This window comes from Callorhinus ursinus, unplaced genomic scaffold, assembly GCF_003265705.2.
Source record: "Callorhinus ursinus isolate GAN/ISIS: 27379988/994484 unplaced genomic scaffold, GSC_fseal_2.0 scaffold22, whole genome shotgun sequence".
Taxonomy (NCBI): domain Eukaryota; kingdom Metazoa; phylum Chordata; class Mammalia; order Carnivora; family Otariidae; genus Callorhinus; species Callorhinus ursinus.
In genome coordinates, this window is record NW_027397084.1 from 13,757,816 (window position 1) to 13,773,014 (window position 15,199).

At 34.5% G+C, this 15,199-nt stretch overlaps 1 protein-coding gene across 2 annotated transcripts in view; it reads right to left on the reverse strand.

Moving 5' to 3' along the window:
- Positions 1–15,199, reverse strand: part of BMP5 (bone morphogenetic protein 5) — a 110,398-nt gene that overhangs the window by 15,491 nt on the left and 79,708 nt on the right. For both annotated transcript variants that reach the window (XM_025890639.2, XM_025890638.2), the window contains exon 4: positions 1,071–1,265. In XM_025890639.2, coding sequence (XP_025746424.1) covers positions 1,071–1,265 — 195 coding nt within the window. The remainder of the gene's footprint in view (positions 1–1,070; positions 1,266–15,199) is intronic.

The following is a 15,199-nucleotide window of genomic DNA, read 5'->3' on the forward strand; positions in this document are numbered from 1 at the left end:
GGACAAAAATGAAGATTTCAGGAAAAATGGCAAATACTGTCTGAATGGGTCTTTTTGGAAGAGTAAAGCATTCTAATTTTCTTGAATGCGATATGCAGGGATCGTGTCTGTTTTGTTCACCAGCTCATCCATTGGGCCTGGCAAGTACACTGCATATGGTGGACATTAACATAGAACACATATTTTTCAAATGAAGAAACATATTGTACTAAGTTGGGATGTTCTAGGATAAATTTTCCCCTTCAAACAGATTTAGTTTTTAGAGATAAAGAAAATTTCTTGGAATAAAATAGCCATCATTTTCATCTAAGAACAGCTTATGAAAATCTGTTTGCAGCCTGGACTAAACAAGGTACTTATTGGTATAAATAAAAATGATTCAATAACTTCAGATTTTGGCAGTTAGATTCATTCAGATTGACTGTACTTTTATCTCCTTTTCTATCAATTGATAGATTAAATTGCAAGCACATTAGGATCATTTTGCATCTGTAATATTTTGTTACTAGATTTTATACATATGTGTGTACGTACACACACACACACGCACGCACACACATAGATTATCTAGATAACAGTCTTCCAAATAATTAATGGAAATGTAAATATTACCTCAATTTTCATATAATCTCTGCTGCTTTTATTGTCAGAGAAAATGGAAACTGCATGATTCACATGTATCATCTTAAGTACTAAAGAGATCTCTTTATGTTGAATTTACCTGTTGCCCATCGATGTTTGAGAGGCCCCAGGGAAGTCAACTCAGCAAGTTGTGTAGTTGAGTTTTGGCTAGACTTTGTTGACGTAGCCATCTCATAATTTTATTACTGCCAGCTTGATTTTAATTTGAAGTGAATCTTTCAACATACAAAGGCAAGTCATGCTTATTTTGAAATGAATTACTGAGTGATTCACTGATGAAACATTCTGAGGATGTTCGAAGCATTGCCGGATGATTTAATAGACCAAACAAAGGTATAGCCAGAGGGTAAATTTATTGTGGCTACTTGATTTGCAACATATGACCCCATAACTCTCTGTGCACAAGGGTTGCTCTGGCTTTATCTTACCTCCAACACTGGACATTCTGGAGGAGTCCTGATGAGAGCTGGATTTATTGCGGTGTTGATTTTTCCGTTTGTTAGCTGCTCTCACGGATCGAAGAAGTACCTCGCTTGCCTTGAAGAAGGCCACCATGAACGGTTGTTTTGACTGAGGCCCATGTCTTCCCACAAGACCGGCGGATTTTACACTGATACTGCGTCCTAGAACAGAAAGCACAAGCGCTTGGTTTACGAGAAAGAAAGTTTACCTGACGTGAATGAATTCTGAGGGTGCTTTGAAAAAGTAACATTACTTTTTAAAACATTATCAGAATGTTTTCCTTGCAGGCCAAAGATTTTTATAAACACTGAAAGCTTGCCGTTACAGACAATTATCCATGCTTGGTTTTACATTTTGCATCATTCTTCACCACAGAACACCCTCCGGCTGCGTTCACTAACTGATCCTTCTCAGACCTGGAAGTCAGCAATATTTTAAATGGAAAGGCTTCACTACCATCAGCCTGGAAATGTCCACATTAAATAACAATTTCAAAATTATTAGCTATGGGCTCTTCTGCATTAAATGCCCTATAATTTTCCTCTAAGTGATAAAAGCTTGAATGGCTGCCTGGCTGTTTCCACTTTCTCCAGCTTTTTCAAGCCTTGCAAGTGTTAATTAGTGCTGATAGCCTTCCCTCCTTCACCTCTGGCCTGTGCCCAGCAAACTTGACAAAGTTATGCTCTACTTAAAGCTCTTCACAGGTCATTCTAGAAGCCCCTGCTGGAGATGGAGTTTTGCTTTAAATTCCAGTTCCTTCTCAACGCAAAGTATTTTGAAGTAATCATGGCAATTTCAGAGTTCCTCCCTCTCTGAGTTTGGACACACCTGAATGTTTACTGAAAGGATTTCAAAACTTGTTAACCAACCTGGAAACTCTAAGAAAGAAAAGTTCCAGATGAGTTTGGAGACTCACTTTTGTCTCTAAACCAGTCTGCATCCCAGACCCTTCTGAGCCATTGGGGTGGTTGTGTATCAGAGAATGACTGCAACCGGAGCCTGTGCAGGAATGCGTTAGAGGTCAAGGTGTCCTAGAGGCTAGAAATAGATGTTGATAAAGAATCTCTCCCATTGGGTAGTAATAATAATACTTACAATAATGCCAAAGGTATTTGGAGCACTTCTAAGGATGTGCTAAGTATTTTTCTAAGTGTTTTCCATGTGATATTTAATTTGATTCTACAAATACTCTAGGAGTTAGGTATTACTATTTTCCCCTTTCTACAATTCACTGTTGTTATGCTCTTCTAATTTAAAAAAAATCACTGAAAATTATATATAATATATAAATAAAATAGAAAATAAAAATGGAAAATAAAATATATATTATGTTATATATATATATAATCATTGGCTGATATGTAGTTCCATGAAAATCACCCAAGGAGGATGAACTATTTAACCTTAGGTTGTAAATTTAGTTGAGAATTACTAAAAACTCATGCAAAGTTTCTACTCTAGATACAGAAGTTACCAATCTTTTAAGAGTAATACATAATGTGGTTTGAAATATGTGCATGATTGACTCTGCCTTGCCCCCTGAGAGATGTGCATGTTTTCTTAAAATATTTATTCAGTAAAGACTGTGGAGTAACCTCAGTCCATTATAAGACCTGACCCACCTTAGAAGAAAGAAAAGGAAAACAAGTCCTTGAAACAGCATCAATGGCATTTTAGCAAATAAACTCTTGCTCTTAACAAAATTTATTTTGGCAGCATAAACACTTTTGTGTATACTTGTATTGTGCAGAGACCTTCTACCGTCAGAAAATGAGACTGTGTCATGTGAGGCTGTGCAGCTGTTGGGAGTGACACAGAGGTCCTTTAAATGTGGAGGTATTGGTTAAAAAAAGAAAAAAAAAAAAAGACTGTGCGCTAATCCAAGCAGCATCCGTGGCCTCATCAATTGTCCTACAACATATCGGGAAAACTTGTTCCGTTCCCACAATTATTAAAAGGGTATCTGCCTCACAAATGCCACTACCATCCGTCCTCCCGAAGAAAGAACTTACAAATAATCAAGGCAGTAAACCTTAAATAAATAAACATATAGGTTTCTCTTTTAAATGCAAACTTATGATGGCTCTCTGCCAGAGTCTATATTTCTTAGAAAAACTCTATCAACTAGCATAAATGAAAGAGGCAGTTTGATTTGTGGTCAGAGCAGTTTCCATTCTACTTCCACTGTAACAAATGTATTAATTCAGCTCAGACTTCCTCCTTCTGGCAGCCCTTTTGCTGTAAAAAGAGAAATTAGAAGTTCCAGCCAAATACCATACCTTGAACTGACCCACTTCAATACATAAACACTTTTACAACATGTTTATTCAGGTGTAGCACTTGAAATTGGTTTAAGATGTTTCCAGTGACAGAGAGCTCAGCAAAAGAAAAAAAAAAAAAAAGAACTGAGAAACTTGACTGTTACGGAAAAGAATAACTGGCGATCTGTTCTTCAAAAAAAAAATTTCTCTCTTAGAGTACAACATAAAATGTATTTGTTGCGTGTTTATTTTGATTTTTTAATGAAGTGTTAATTTAACAGGAACTAAATTTTCACTTGTATACATCGATGACTGCAGAAATCATTTTTAATATATGATCTCTCTAATACTAAAATAGGTTGCCACAAGATGTTCACAGATGGAATAGAGGTAAAATTAGTTTTCCATTCATTACAACACACACTGCCCCTTTTATAGTTAAATAAGCACTTAACGCAAAGTTCCAAGTTTCCTTGGGTTTGCAAGAGAGTTTCTTTTATTATCATTCTAAAACTTTCAATATTGTCACTTTTATCTGTGGAGAAATAATACTGCTCTAAAGATTTATGTTCTGAAAATTGTAAAGATGTGTGTATGTTACAAATATGGGTTTCTTGGGCTTTTACAAAGGTGGATATTGTGTGTGAAGCAAAGTACTCTTCAAACCAATGTGAACTCCCTTTAAAATAACTTTTGATATTATTAAGTTTCCTCTCAGTTTCCTTTTTACTTCAGCAATGAGGTGACTATTAAGATTCCATAAGTTAATGCTTGCTCAGTTACTCTTGGTCTTGAGCTCCACCAAGAGAACATTAACTATGTGACCTGCTCCTTCAGACACAATATACCTGTACTGATTATGTGAACTAAACCTTTTGAATGGCTGAGCAGTTGTTTCTGCTGAAAGTGTTAATAGGAACCCAGACTATATTGCATGTATTGAAAATAGTAAGTCTTTTATAAAATTGATTCGAATATGTTGCATTTTATTAGTAAATGTACAGTATGCTTTAGATACTGCAAATGTACAAAGTGGCTATACCTAAAACATTTTGATTTAGGAAAATTATAAGTAGATGTGTATCACTGTGGTTTTATTTTTCAAAGGTGATGTTTGATTGTTTGATTTCTAATTAAAACCTATAGACATATAAGGATTAAAGATTGAATATATGGGTATATTATTTCTGTTTTATTAACTACAGCGTGAGTAAAGATGGGCTTTAGGATGATATCTTCCAAAGAAATGATTATTCTTTTCACACAAAAATCAAGAGGGAAATATCTGAGGCTGGGGTTCTAACCTGCTCAATTTTGTCATTACTGAAGCTGGAGGTTGGAGACTTCCAGACCTGCCACTAAGAACTTCATGCCTTTGTCTAAGCACGGGGTCAAGATATTGTATTCACATGTGCCTAAGGGCACAACTAACTATTTGAAATTTACAGTCATTGAGAAGGTAGAGTGGCAAACAAAAGATCTATCCCAAACCTACTAGTTTTGTATTTCAGACCATTCTTTTTGGAAAATGTGACTTTCAAAATGTTTATTTCTTTAAAAAGAGCGTTATTAAAGGAGACTCTGACATAAAGCAACTCTTTAAAGGCATGTTGATATTATGAGGATAAATGGTTCCAAATATGAGCATTTAATTTCCCTGCAGAATACACAGTTTGAAAAACATTCATTTGAGGATTTATCAGTCTAAACGTTGATATCGCTCTAAGATGTTTGCATAAATTCCACTTTTTTTCTCCTATAAACCCACAGTAATTGACTGCATAACCCAAAACACCTGGGATGGAACTTGTGCCTAAATTACCTTTCCTTCATTTCAAAAAAGACTCTTGCAGCATCCTTTATGGACTGTTTCATAGACGACAAACCAGTGCATTGTTTCTCATCCACATATCCTCCTGATCTGCATTTACTTTCAATCTGTGATTAAATTTGATTCTGGTGCTCTTAAATTATAGTTTCTGTGACTCTAAATTATACTGGAATTTTACCCTTTTTAGAAACAGATGATTTAAAATGTGCAGAATTCTCTACCCAGCATACAGACTAAATCATCTTTATATCAGATTTTAAGGAATATAGGGAAGACAGAATTTTGTCTATTTAAATTCCACATACATTTTAACTCAAATTAACTTAAATTAAGCATGTTGTAATCTAGCTATAAATTTCAACTCTGTTACAATTTGATAACATTTCCATAGTTTCTAGTTTTATAGTAAAAAACACTGGCCTATTGCCAGATATAAGCACACGGATTTGAAGTATCACAAACAGAATTTTATGTTTGTGCTCGAAAATTTTTTATTTTCAAGATGGTTTACATTGCTTATAATCTCAAACAAAAGCAAGGAAAAGCTGGGATTTTAAACTATTTCAGTGATACTGGAAACTCATAGTTAAGAGGTTGCTGGAAAAGCTTTGAACTTTAGAATGCAAGGTAGTAAGTTCTTTGATTCTTCAAAGTAATTCTGGGGCTCTATTTAATAAGCTGGGCTCTTCATGCAATGCCTTTGCTAGATGTCTCTGTTCTCTTTTTTATGCTGACATTTAAAAGAGTAAATTAAAAATAACCACTTTATTTTATGTTAAATATTATATATTTATGATTATATATTCATTATGAAAAGGTATGAAAAACAAAAGAAAGGACAAATGTCATAATATATGTGAATAGGATAGGACTCCTGTGGCTGATAGTAAAAGAGAGAAGACACATCAGAGGTCTGAAATCCATGGAGGGCCATTGGGAACCAAATCGTGACACAGTGACATAAAACTAGGAGTTGAGAATTATCTGCAGACAAAAAATGCGGTTACAGTTCCTGGAAACACAGCAGTAGAAGAATTCCATTTTCCTCTATGACTAGGGTGTGTGAAGGTTAAAGAAGTTTAAGGGGAGAAGATAGTTTTTAAAGAGTTGAAATTTGGGGGGTTAGCTCAGGACATGATCTTAGGGTCATAAGATCAAGCCCCACGTCAGGTTCCACGCTGGGCATGGAGCCTGCTTAAGATTCTCTCCCTCTCCCTCTCTTTCTGCCCTCCCTCCTCCCCCTCTCCCTTTCTTAAAAGAAAATTTTTTTAAAGGCTTGAAATTTTTTCTAAGCATTTTGCTGAAGGCACTGTAATGCCCCACAGTTTGAGAAAGTGGTGGGAATTAGAAGAAAAAAAATAGAGTGTTTGGTTAGAAACATTGGCATGATGAGTCAGGGTGTAACGGGTGGGGGTGGGGGATGCAAAAATTTGAGAACTGCAGCTCATGAGACTTCAGGAAGGAGGGCCTGGGGCAAGAAACCTAAAGGATCAGGGCCAGGTTTGTGCCTAGTTGTGGAAGCTGTCCAGAACACTCAAGTGTTTTATTGCACCAAGGGTGGGACTGAGGTGATGGAAATGATCAGTCTCCTTCCATGGGACATCATTCTGAGATGAGGAATCTTACTGTCTCAGGCCTGACAAGCCCAGCAAACATCTTTGACTCAGGCCTTATTTTCAGCTGGTGGAAATATGAATCTTAAACTAGGAACTGCAGTTTACCTTCACATAAGCACTTACTTTTTCATAGCTCTTTGCTTTATATATAGCGCCTTTCCCCTGAGACCCTACAAGCTTTACAGACATCATCTGTCACATGTTCCCAAAAGATTGGTTAGCAGTTGCTCTTACAGTCCTCATTTATTTTAAGAAAGCAGAAACATTCTTTTTATAAAACCATGAAAAGAGTGAATTATTTTTAGCCTTTTTTCCAGTTATTATGGGATTTTTAAAATAAAAAAGTGCACGCACACACACACACACACACACACACACACACTTCTTTCCTTTAATAACAAAGCAGAGTTTCAGCAGAAATCAACCCAAAGGACTTTAGAAACTTTTTTGATGTGTTAAGATATCAGTGAAAAAAGCTTTTAGAATTCAAACTCATTTTAGTTTGTTTGATAGCAGTGAAATTAATTTAATTTCACACTTCATTTTATCTCTAGTGGGTGAAAGTGGTCTTTGAAATGAACTTAATGCAGTTACTTGGGAAACTGATGAGTGTCTAAAGGAAACATTCTTTTTTACCAGCTTGTACGATATATGATTCAAAAGAATTGTTATCAGACAGAAAAGCATGGCTCATTAAACGTTTGATCTTTCTTTTCCGTTTGATAAATGAACGTGTGAAATGATCATAAGCCACTTCCAGAATCTTTAGTCCATACCACCAAAATGAAAGAGAATTTTGAATCTTCAGTCCATACCACCAAAATGAAAGAGAATTTTGACACCTAATAAAAGAGAGTGAAGAGAGTAAAAGGTATTCTCCAAAATCTGCAATGAAGAGCTGAAACTGAGATACCTAATACATATACCATGATGAGTGTCTACTTTTGGAAGAAAAAAAAAAAAGAGTTAAGACTTTTGGGATTTAATTCTTTCCTTCACATATGAAGTTTGGATCACAAAACATATGTTTGAGTGAAAAAAAGCAGAACTTTTCTTCACCAGTTTCTCATGTCTCTAGCTCTGGCAAGAATATAAACTGTCCTGCCTCACATAAAGGACCAGTCACACCACCATGATGCCATGATGTTCCCCAGAGCAAAAGCATCCTTCTGAGCTGTCTGCATACAAAATAATAGCTGGGTTCCAAGAGTGGTACCTTTTGATCATCCTGAGTCAGCAGTAGCATCTGATTTCATAGCCTAAGTAGATCTTTCATATTTCTATCAGCTATAATACTTCCACATATAAATATAACTGGTACCCAAAAGTAGTAATAAGCAGGCCCTCCCAAAGGATCAAGAAAATTGGGAATTGAGAAGCTTAGCTCATTCAGTACTTCTAGCGACAAAACAGCTGCCTTCTATTGACATAGATTCATATGCCTCATATTTACCCCGTACAATAAAACAGTGTTACATTTTAAAAATGAATAAAAGAAGACTCAGAGAAGGATCAGATTTTTAATTCAGCCCTGTGAACCCTAAAGTAGTATGCTATTCCTTTAAGTACATAGTCTTCCCCTTTGTTAAAGATTGGTTGGGGCTCTTGCTTTGTTTTGAGTCTCTGCTTTCCACCTTGAGAAGACTGGAAGAAAACCATCCATCTCAGATCTGTCAGTGATACACACATGGTGTCTGGAAGAACAGTGTTATAGCTACTGCTTTTGTTAAGTTCAAGGTTGGACTTTCCTTAGTAAGCAGGAAAATAAGGATTCAACACTCCTTGCCCACCATGAAAGGGCAGGTGGTTTCCTCAGTTTCTATTCCACTCAAATTGAAACTTGTCACACTACAGAGAAATTAGCATGCATTTTTAAGGAGCTGGGATATGTCACTTCCCTATCAAAGTACTTTGCCTCTACTTTCAAATTTTGATCACCTCTTGCGATACAACTATGGGCTCTGGGTTGTCGTATGCTTTTGTTTCTCTTTTGGTTTTCTTCTCTCACACATGTGCTCTCACTAGGTGTGCCAAAGTTGAATTCTCAGCAGCACAGAACACGGTGACTGCTCATGCCTTATAGAGACTAAAGCTTCTCTTTTCTTCCCATTGTGTTCTCCACTCATGATGCAAAACCAACCCTGGTGTTATCTTTGCATATGTCTTTAAGAAATATGGGTCAGCAATAAGTTAAACACACAATGGAAAGACCAATGGGAAAGACAGAGTTAACTCTAATGGATGGTGAGAATAAGGAGAATCTCACATTCCTCATGGCCCTAAATCAATATTACCATGAAAATATCTACCCCTCAGATCATTAGTTAAACCAGAATTAGAGTCTAGAATCAGAAATATAACAAACAACAAAAACTGGCATATATTCCTGACATTGGCATTTGTTTGGCAAGATTGGTGATCCATGGTTACTGTTCTGAATTAGGGAAAATCAAAAACAGAAATACAGATGTAGCCAAACACTTCCACATCCCTTTTCATTAAGGGAAATCTAAAAAGTGGTAAAGTACATCTTTCACCAGATAATGAAGCAAGACTAACTAACTCCTGTTTGTCTCTGCTTACTTTAAATCATTGATTTCAAAACTCTTTTTCATGTATGTTTTTGAGTTATGATGCCAAAATTTGGATAAGCAAATTATGTTTACCATGTGTCTCTCATTGAAATATATACATACTATAAATTAAAACAAAGAAAACTGCCATTAAAACCCAGTTTTAAAACATTGTGTATATATAATGGACATGGTAAAATAGCATATTCGAGGTTTTCCATTTATTACTGAATATATTCCATAATCAACATCTATTTATAAAGGAAAATTATTTTCTATGAATCATTATACAAGACTAAATTAGGCTATGAGAGGCCCATTCAGGGTACTGATCAGAGAAAAAAATATAATATAGGTATCAAAAAAAGACAGAAATATTTTAAAAGATATCAGAATCATGATTCTTCATTTCCAGCAGAACAAAAGGATCTACACATTCTAATCATTTTGCTTAAAATACAAGGTTTTTAGAAAAGCAGTTCACCCAGATAAGCTCTGCTCATAGAAACACAATGAACAATTAAAAACGTGTTTCATTGCCAGAGGTTTTTTTTTTTTTCAAATTTTTTAGGGAAGAATTACCCCAGTGTGTTGCTCCCAAAACACAATTCAGGTAGTCCAAGATCTCTTTAGGGTTGAAACAATACCAACTCACAGTCAGCTTTGATGCTGGAAGGTGGGAAGGTGAGATGGAAGAAAGGATTAGCTTCACACTGATTTTTTGTAAAATAATAAATGAATGAAATTTGGAAACTGCATGCTTGACTGGCCTCGGTGCATTTGCTGCACCCTGCCTTCAACCACAAACCTGAGCACGAGCTGGCACTTAAAAAGGGCACTGAGGAAGGCAGATACAAAGATTCCATGATGGCGAATATAGATTAAGGGAGAGAAAATGGGAGGAGAACCTATCAAAATACATTAGTGAAAGACATAGCATGCAAGGGAAAAGGATGTTCATTATTAAATTCAAAATAAAGAGATGAAATTTTGGCTAAATTTAATTACATGTTGAAGTGAATCACTGGCAGAGGAAAAGTTACCTTCTTCTCAATTTATGAATGTGTCAAATTAACTATAATCATATAAGAGGCTGAAAGAAATGCTGAAGTAGTTAGATTTAGAAAACAAAAAATACGGTTAAAATGCTATTACATTTTGTATGCCAGATCACAGTTTAATTCCAGACAGAAAATACAAAAACCCAAAGGCAATTCCCAACAGATCCACCATAAAGTTCAATTTTGTCCCATAACAATCATTATCAATAGCATTTTTTTAATTTGAAAATTCTAAAAATACATTTATTTTTTCAGTTTGGAATTTGTACAAAATTCATATAATTTGTGAGAATCATAGTATATTAGAGCTTGCTCTGGAAATAAATCGTCGTTAGATTCATGGGCAAAATTCCTGAACTTTCGAAGGTGGAGTTTCCTCATGTACAACATACAATAATCATGAAGATAAAGTAGACAGACATTCCATTTAAAGAGCTAGCAAAATGCCTGGCATTTAGTAAGCTCTCAGTAAATGTTAAGTTTCCATTAGTTATTAATATTATTGCAATTGACCATCACAGCAAACACATGGCTCGAATACTTATTTAGAATGAATTAAAGATGTATCTAGGAAGTAAAACTTAGATTAATCATAAAGAACTAAAAAATATGAAATATTAGCATGGAAGAATAATTGATGTTGGTAAAAAAAAAAACACTGTGAAAATCAGGGTATCTAAAAAACAGAGTCTTCATATAGACAGAAAGTAAATTTTGATAAATAGAGTGAGTTGGAAAATACATGAAGTATAGTTTATGAAAACTGTATATGACTAATAAGAGAATTAATAGGGTCTTGGGTTGAACAAAGTACAAATTTACCAGTGCTCCAATATTTACGTTTAGTTATTCTAGCCATGAAAGGCATATTGATGATTTTGCTCATTTCTATGCAGTGGGAAAATAGCAAAAATCTAAAGCATACAGGAAAGATTTATGTTCTCTGATGTGCTTTAAGACATTACACGAGTTAGAAAACCCATAGGTCACAGCCTACCTGGGTTTGGAAAATTAACAATACTGATTTTAAACCCCAAGGGAAATCTATGTCATATTTATTTTCAGTAGACATCTAGTCATTTTTACCATAAAGATACAGGAATTCTTCTCAATGGAAATTTTTCTGAATCATTCACATAAAATGACCAATGCAGTTGTTTCTTTTAGCCATCTTATAAATATCTCTCCATGGCTTCATACAAAGAATGATTTTTAGAAACTAATACATTGCCATAGATTAATTTATGTTTTAATGTTTTTGAAATTCTATAGAAATATGATAGAAACAGAAGCCACTTTAAAGAAAATATTCTAGAAAAATTTAGATTAAGTTTTATGTTTTATTACAATACTGAAAATGTTACTGTGGCCCTTAAAGTAAAAGAAAGTATAATCCTTCTAAATTCTGTCACAAGAGCACTCTAGAAACTAATAATTATAGATTATCAACTATGAACTTATATCTGATTCCTCCCATGACTCCTTGAGAATGTGTTTATGATTATTTTCCCTACACACACACACACACACACACACACACACACACACACATGCACTTACCCCAAAAGAAAGTTCATGAGATGTCTAACATTTCTTGCTTCTTTTACCAGTTTCTCCACCTCTGATTTTATATATCTTGAGTTTTGGTTTGAATGTAACTATTTAATACCAAGCTCCTTTAAGATGGTACATTTCTATTCACTGCACTCTCTCTGAAGATAATATTTATATATATTTAAAGCTTAAAGTATAAATTTATGCTCATAAATTACAATTACCTGATAAATTATCTCATGCAATATAGTGATGCCTAGAGAAAATGTCAAATAAATGGCAAATTCTTCCAGTCACATGTAGCTCACTTCTCACAGTACAAATAATTCCATAGCCATCAACTTCCATTTATTAGGCACTTTTTTCCTTGTACCTAAATCTGCCTTTTTTTATCTTCCCACATTGATTTCATTTCTGGACTGTGGGGTAAAAGTTCAATATTACTTATTTATTTATTTAAGTATTTGAAGTTAACTATTCTTCAACTATCTTCCTAATTTATTCTTAAATATTCATCTAAAAGTCAAGCAAGTATGCTCTAATTATCCTTAACATTAAACAGTACATAAAGAACTACTTCATTTATACTAATATTTACCTAGAACAAATCATAGGGGTATATATTCCTTCGTATTTTCAGAACATTTAGCAAGATATGTGATTCTTGCAGTTTCTTGGATGTGGAGACTCATTTATTTATTTGAAACCAACTGTCATCATCATAAATTCAGCAAAAGGGAGCCATATGGTTTTATGAACAAAAATGACTTAATTGCTTTATAAGATAAAGTTCAGATAAGGGAAGAGAATATTATCAAATCTCAAAATGTTTAAAAGATCCTCTGATAAGTGGACATAATTCAGCTTTTTGAACTTAGATAAATAATGGGGAACTGTAGTCAAAACAGCCGGACAAAAAGAAAAATATCACCCTTGATCTCTGAATTTCTTCTGCTACTTATTAGCACTATGTCAGCTGATATTCAGATTAACTAACCACATAGATCATCTGACCCTTGACACAGATAAATAGTCATCTGACAACACAGGGGCTTAATTTGGAGATTTTTCCCCTGAGGTAAAAAACGACTGTCTTAGGAATCCTAAGGGTAACACAACAAACTCATTTAACCAAATACTTCCATTTAAAAATAGTAGATTCCAGGACATTAAATTTAAGCAGATATTACATTAAGAACTCTTCATCTGTCTCACATAAACATGCTCGCATTCAATAAAGGTAAACGAATCTCAAGTCAGTACCTTGTACATTTGTTTAATATATAGTGACATGAGGACTGGGATATATTTTTCTAATTAGGAATATATATTCTGGATGGAACTAGAGGGTATTATGCTAAGTGAAGTAAGTCAATCAGAGAAAGACAATTATCATATGATCTCACTCATATGTGGAATTTAAGAAACAAAACAGAGGATCATAGGGGAAGAGAGAAAAAAATAAAACAAGACGAAATCAGAGAGGGAAACAAACTGTAAGAGACTCTTAACTATAGGAGACAAACTGAGGGTTGCTGGAGGGGAGGAGGGTGGGGGAGAATGGGTAACTGGGTGATGGACATCGGGGAGGGCATGTGATGGTAATGAGCACTGGGTATTATATAAGATTGATAAATCACTGACCTCTACCTCTGAAACTAATAATACATTATATGTTAATTAATTGCATTTAAATTTAAAAAATTAAAAAATTAAGTTTGAAAAGCAAAAAAAGGAATATATATTCTGTAATTCAAAAGATGTCATGGAATTTTTAAAAAATCCAATTTTTTAACACAGCATATTTAAAAGAATTGCAGGATACTGCAATTTGGAAGACAATTTTTATCATTATGTTAAATTATTCTGTACCTAGTAAGGAAAATTAGCAATTAGCACACATCTCGAGGCTGTAGAAAAAATGACCAATTCCATTCCTTATTATTAATGTAGATGGAGCAGCTGTCAATTTCCAGCAGTGAACAACAGCAACAAAAAACCCCACAAGTTGGAACCCTGGGTACTAAATGTTCAAAAATACCCATTTTCAATCTAGTAGTGCTGGTAACTGAAGTCAATGTATTTTTAAGTTTGCACAATAACGTTGGTGAAAATAATAGATTAAATTGTGCTTTTAGAAAAGCTCTGATATGTGTAATTTCTAAAAATGGAACAGAGAAAACACTTGTGTACTAACAAGCAGAAAAAAATGCTCTAATTTTGCCCCTTTACAATGTCTGGGAAATACAGCTGCTAACCAGCATGGGTTGTAATCTGAGAAGAGGCAACTGTTAACAATGGTTTGCTTCCTTGACTTTTTGGGAGGATCTTCTCTGATGTTCTTCCAATGAGTTCATATCTTCCATCTTCCGATTATTTTATAGAAAATGGCATTTATATAGTGGGGATTTTATGCAATGTGCTATAAATATCAGTGTAACATATTTAGAAAAGACTCTTTAGCAAAGACTACCAATATTTCTTTAGCCACATGTTCTACAAACATTGAAATACTACTTGTAATTCTATATTCTTTGTAAGAACCCATTTTGATGCTAAGAGGCTCATGAAGCCAAATACTAGTAATTTATACTGAAGCATCTTTGGGTTGGAAATTTTTTCTTTCTTTTTTTTCTATTTTTAAAGATTTGTTTATTTATTTTAGAGAGAGAGAGAGTGCACGAGCCAGGGGTAGGGATGGGAGAGAGGGAGAGAGAGAATTTCAAGCATACTCAGTGCCAAGTGCAAAGCTGGAGGCAGGACTCGATCTCAGGACCCTGAGATCATGACCTGAACTGAAATCAAGAGTCGAATGCTTAACCAACTGAGCCACCCAGGCACTCTTAGAAATGTTTTCTGATGGTAATATAGGCCATCCTTTAATCAGTTATCCCTATATATATAAGCCTATCAAGTGACAAAAAGCTTGTTTCCCTTATTTTCATTGATGCAATTAGTTATTCCCTAAATATCTATATTTTCTAAGAATAAGATGATTGGGACTCAAGAAAGCTACTGTATTAAGTACTAATAATTTGATCATCTCTGGTACCTATGAATATCTAACCAATACAAGCAATCAGTCATGATGCGTATCTCTGAATGTTCACCTTTATTGACTGCATACCCCAGACTGGAATATATTTAAAAGTTTCCTACCAATAATCACTTTATCAGCCAAAGTTATTAGACATGAGCA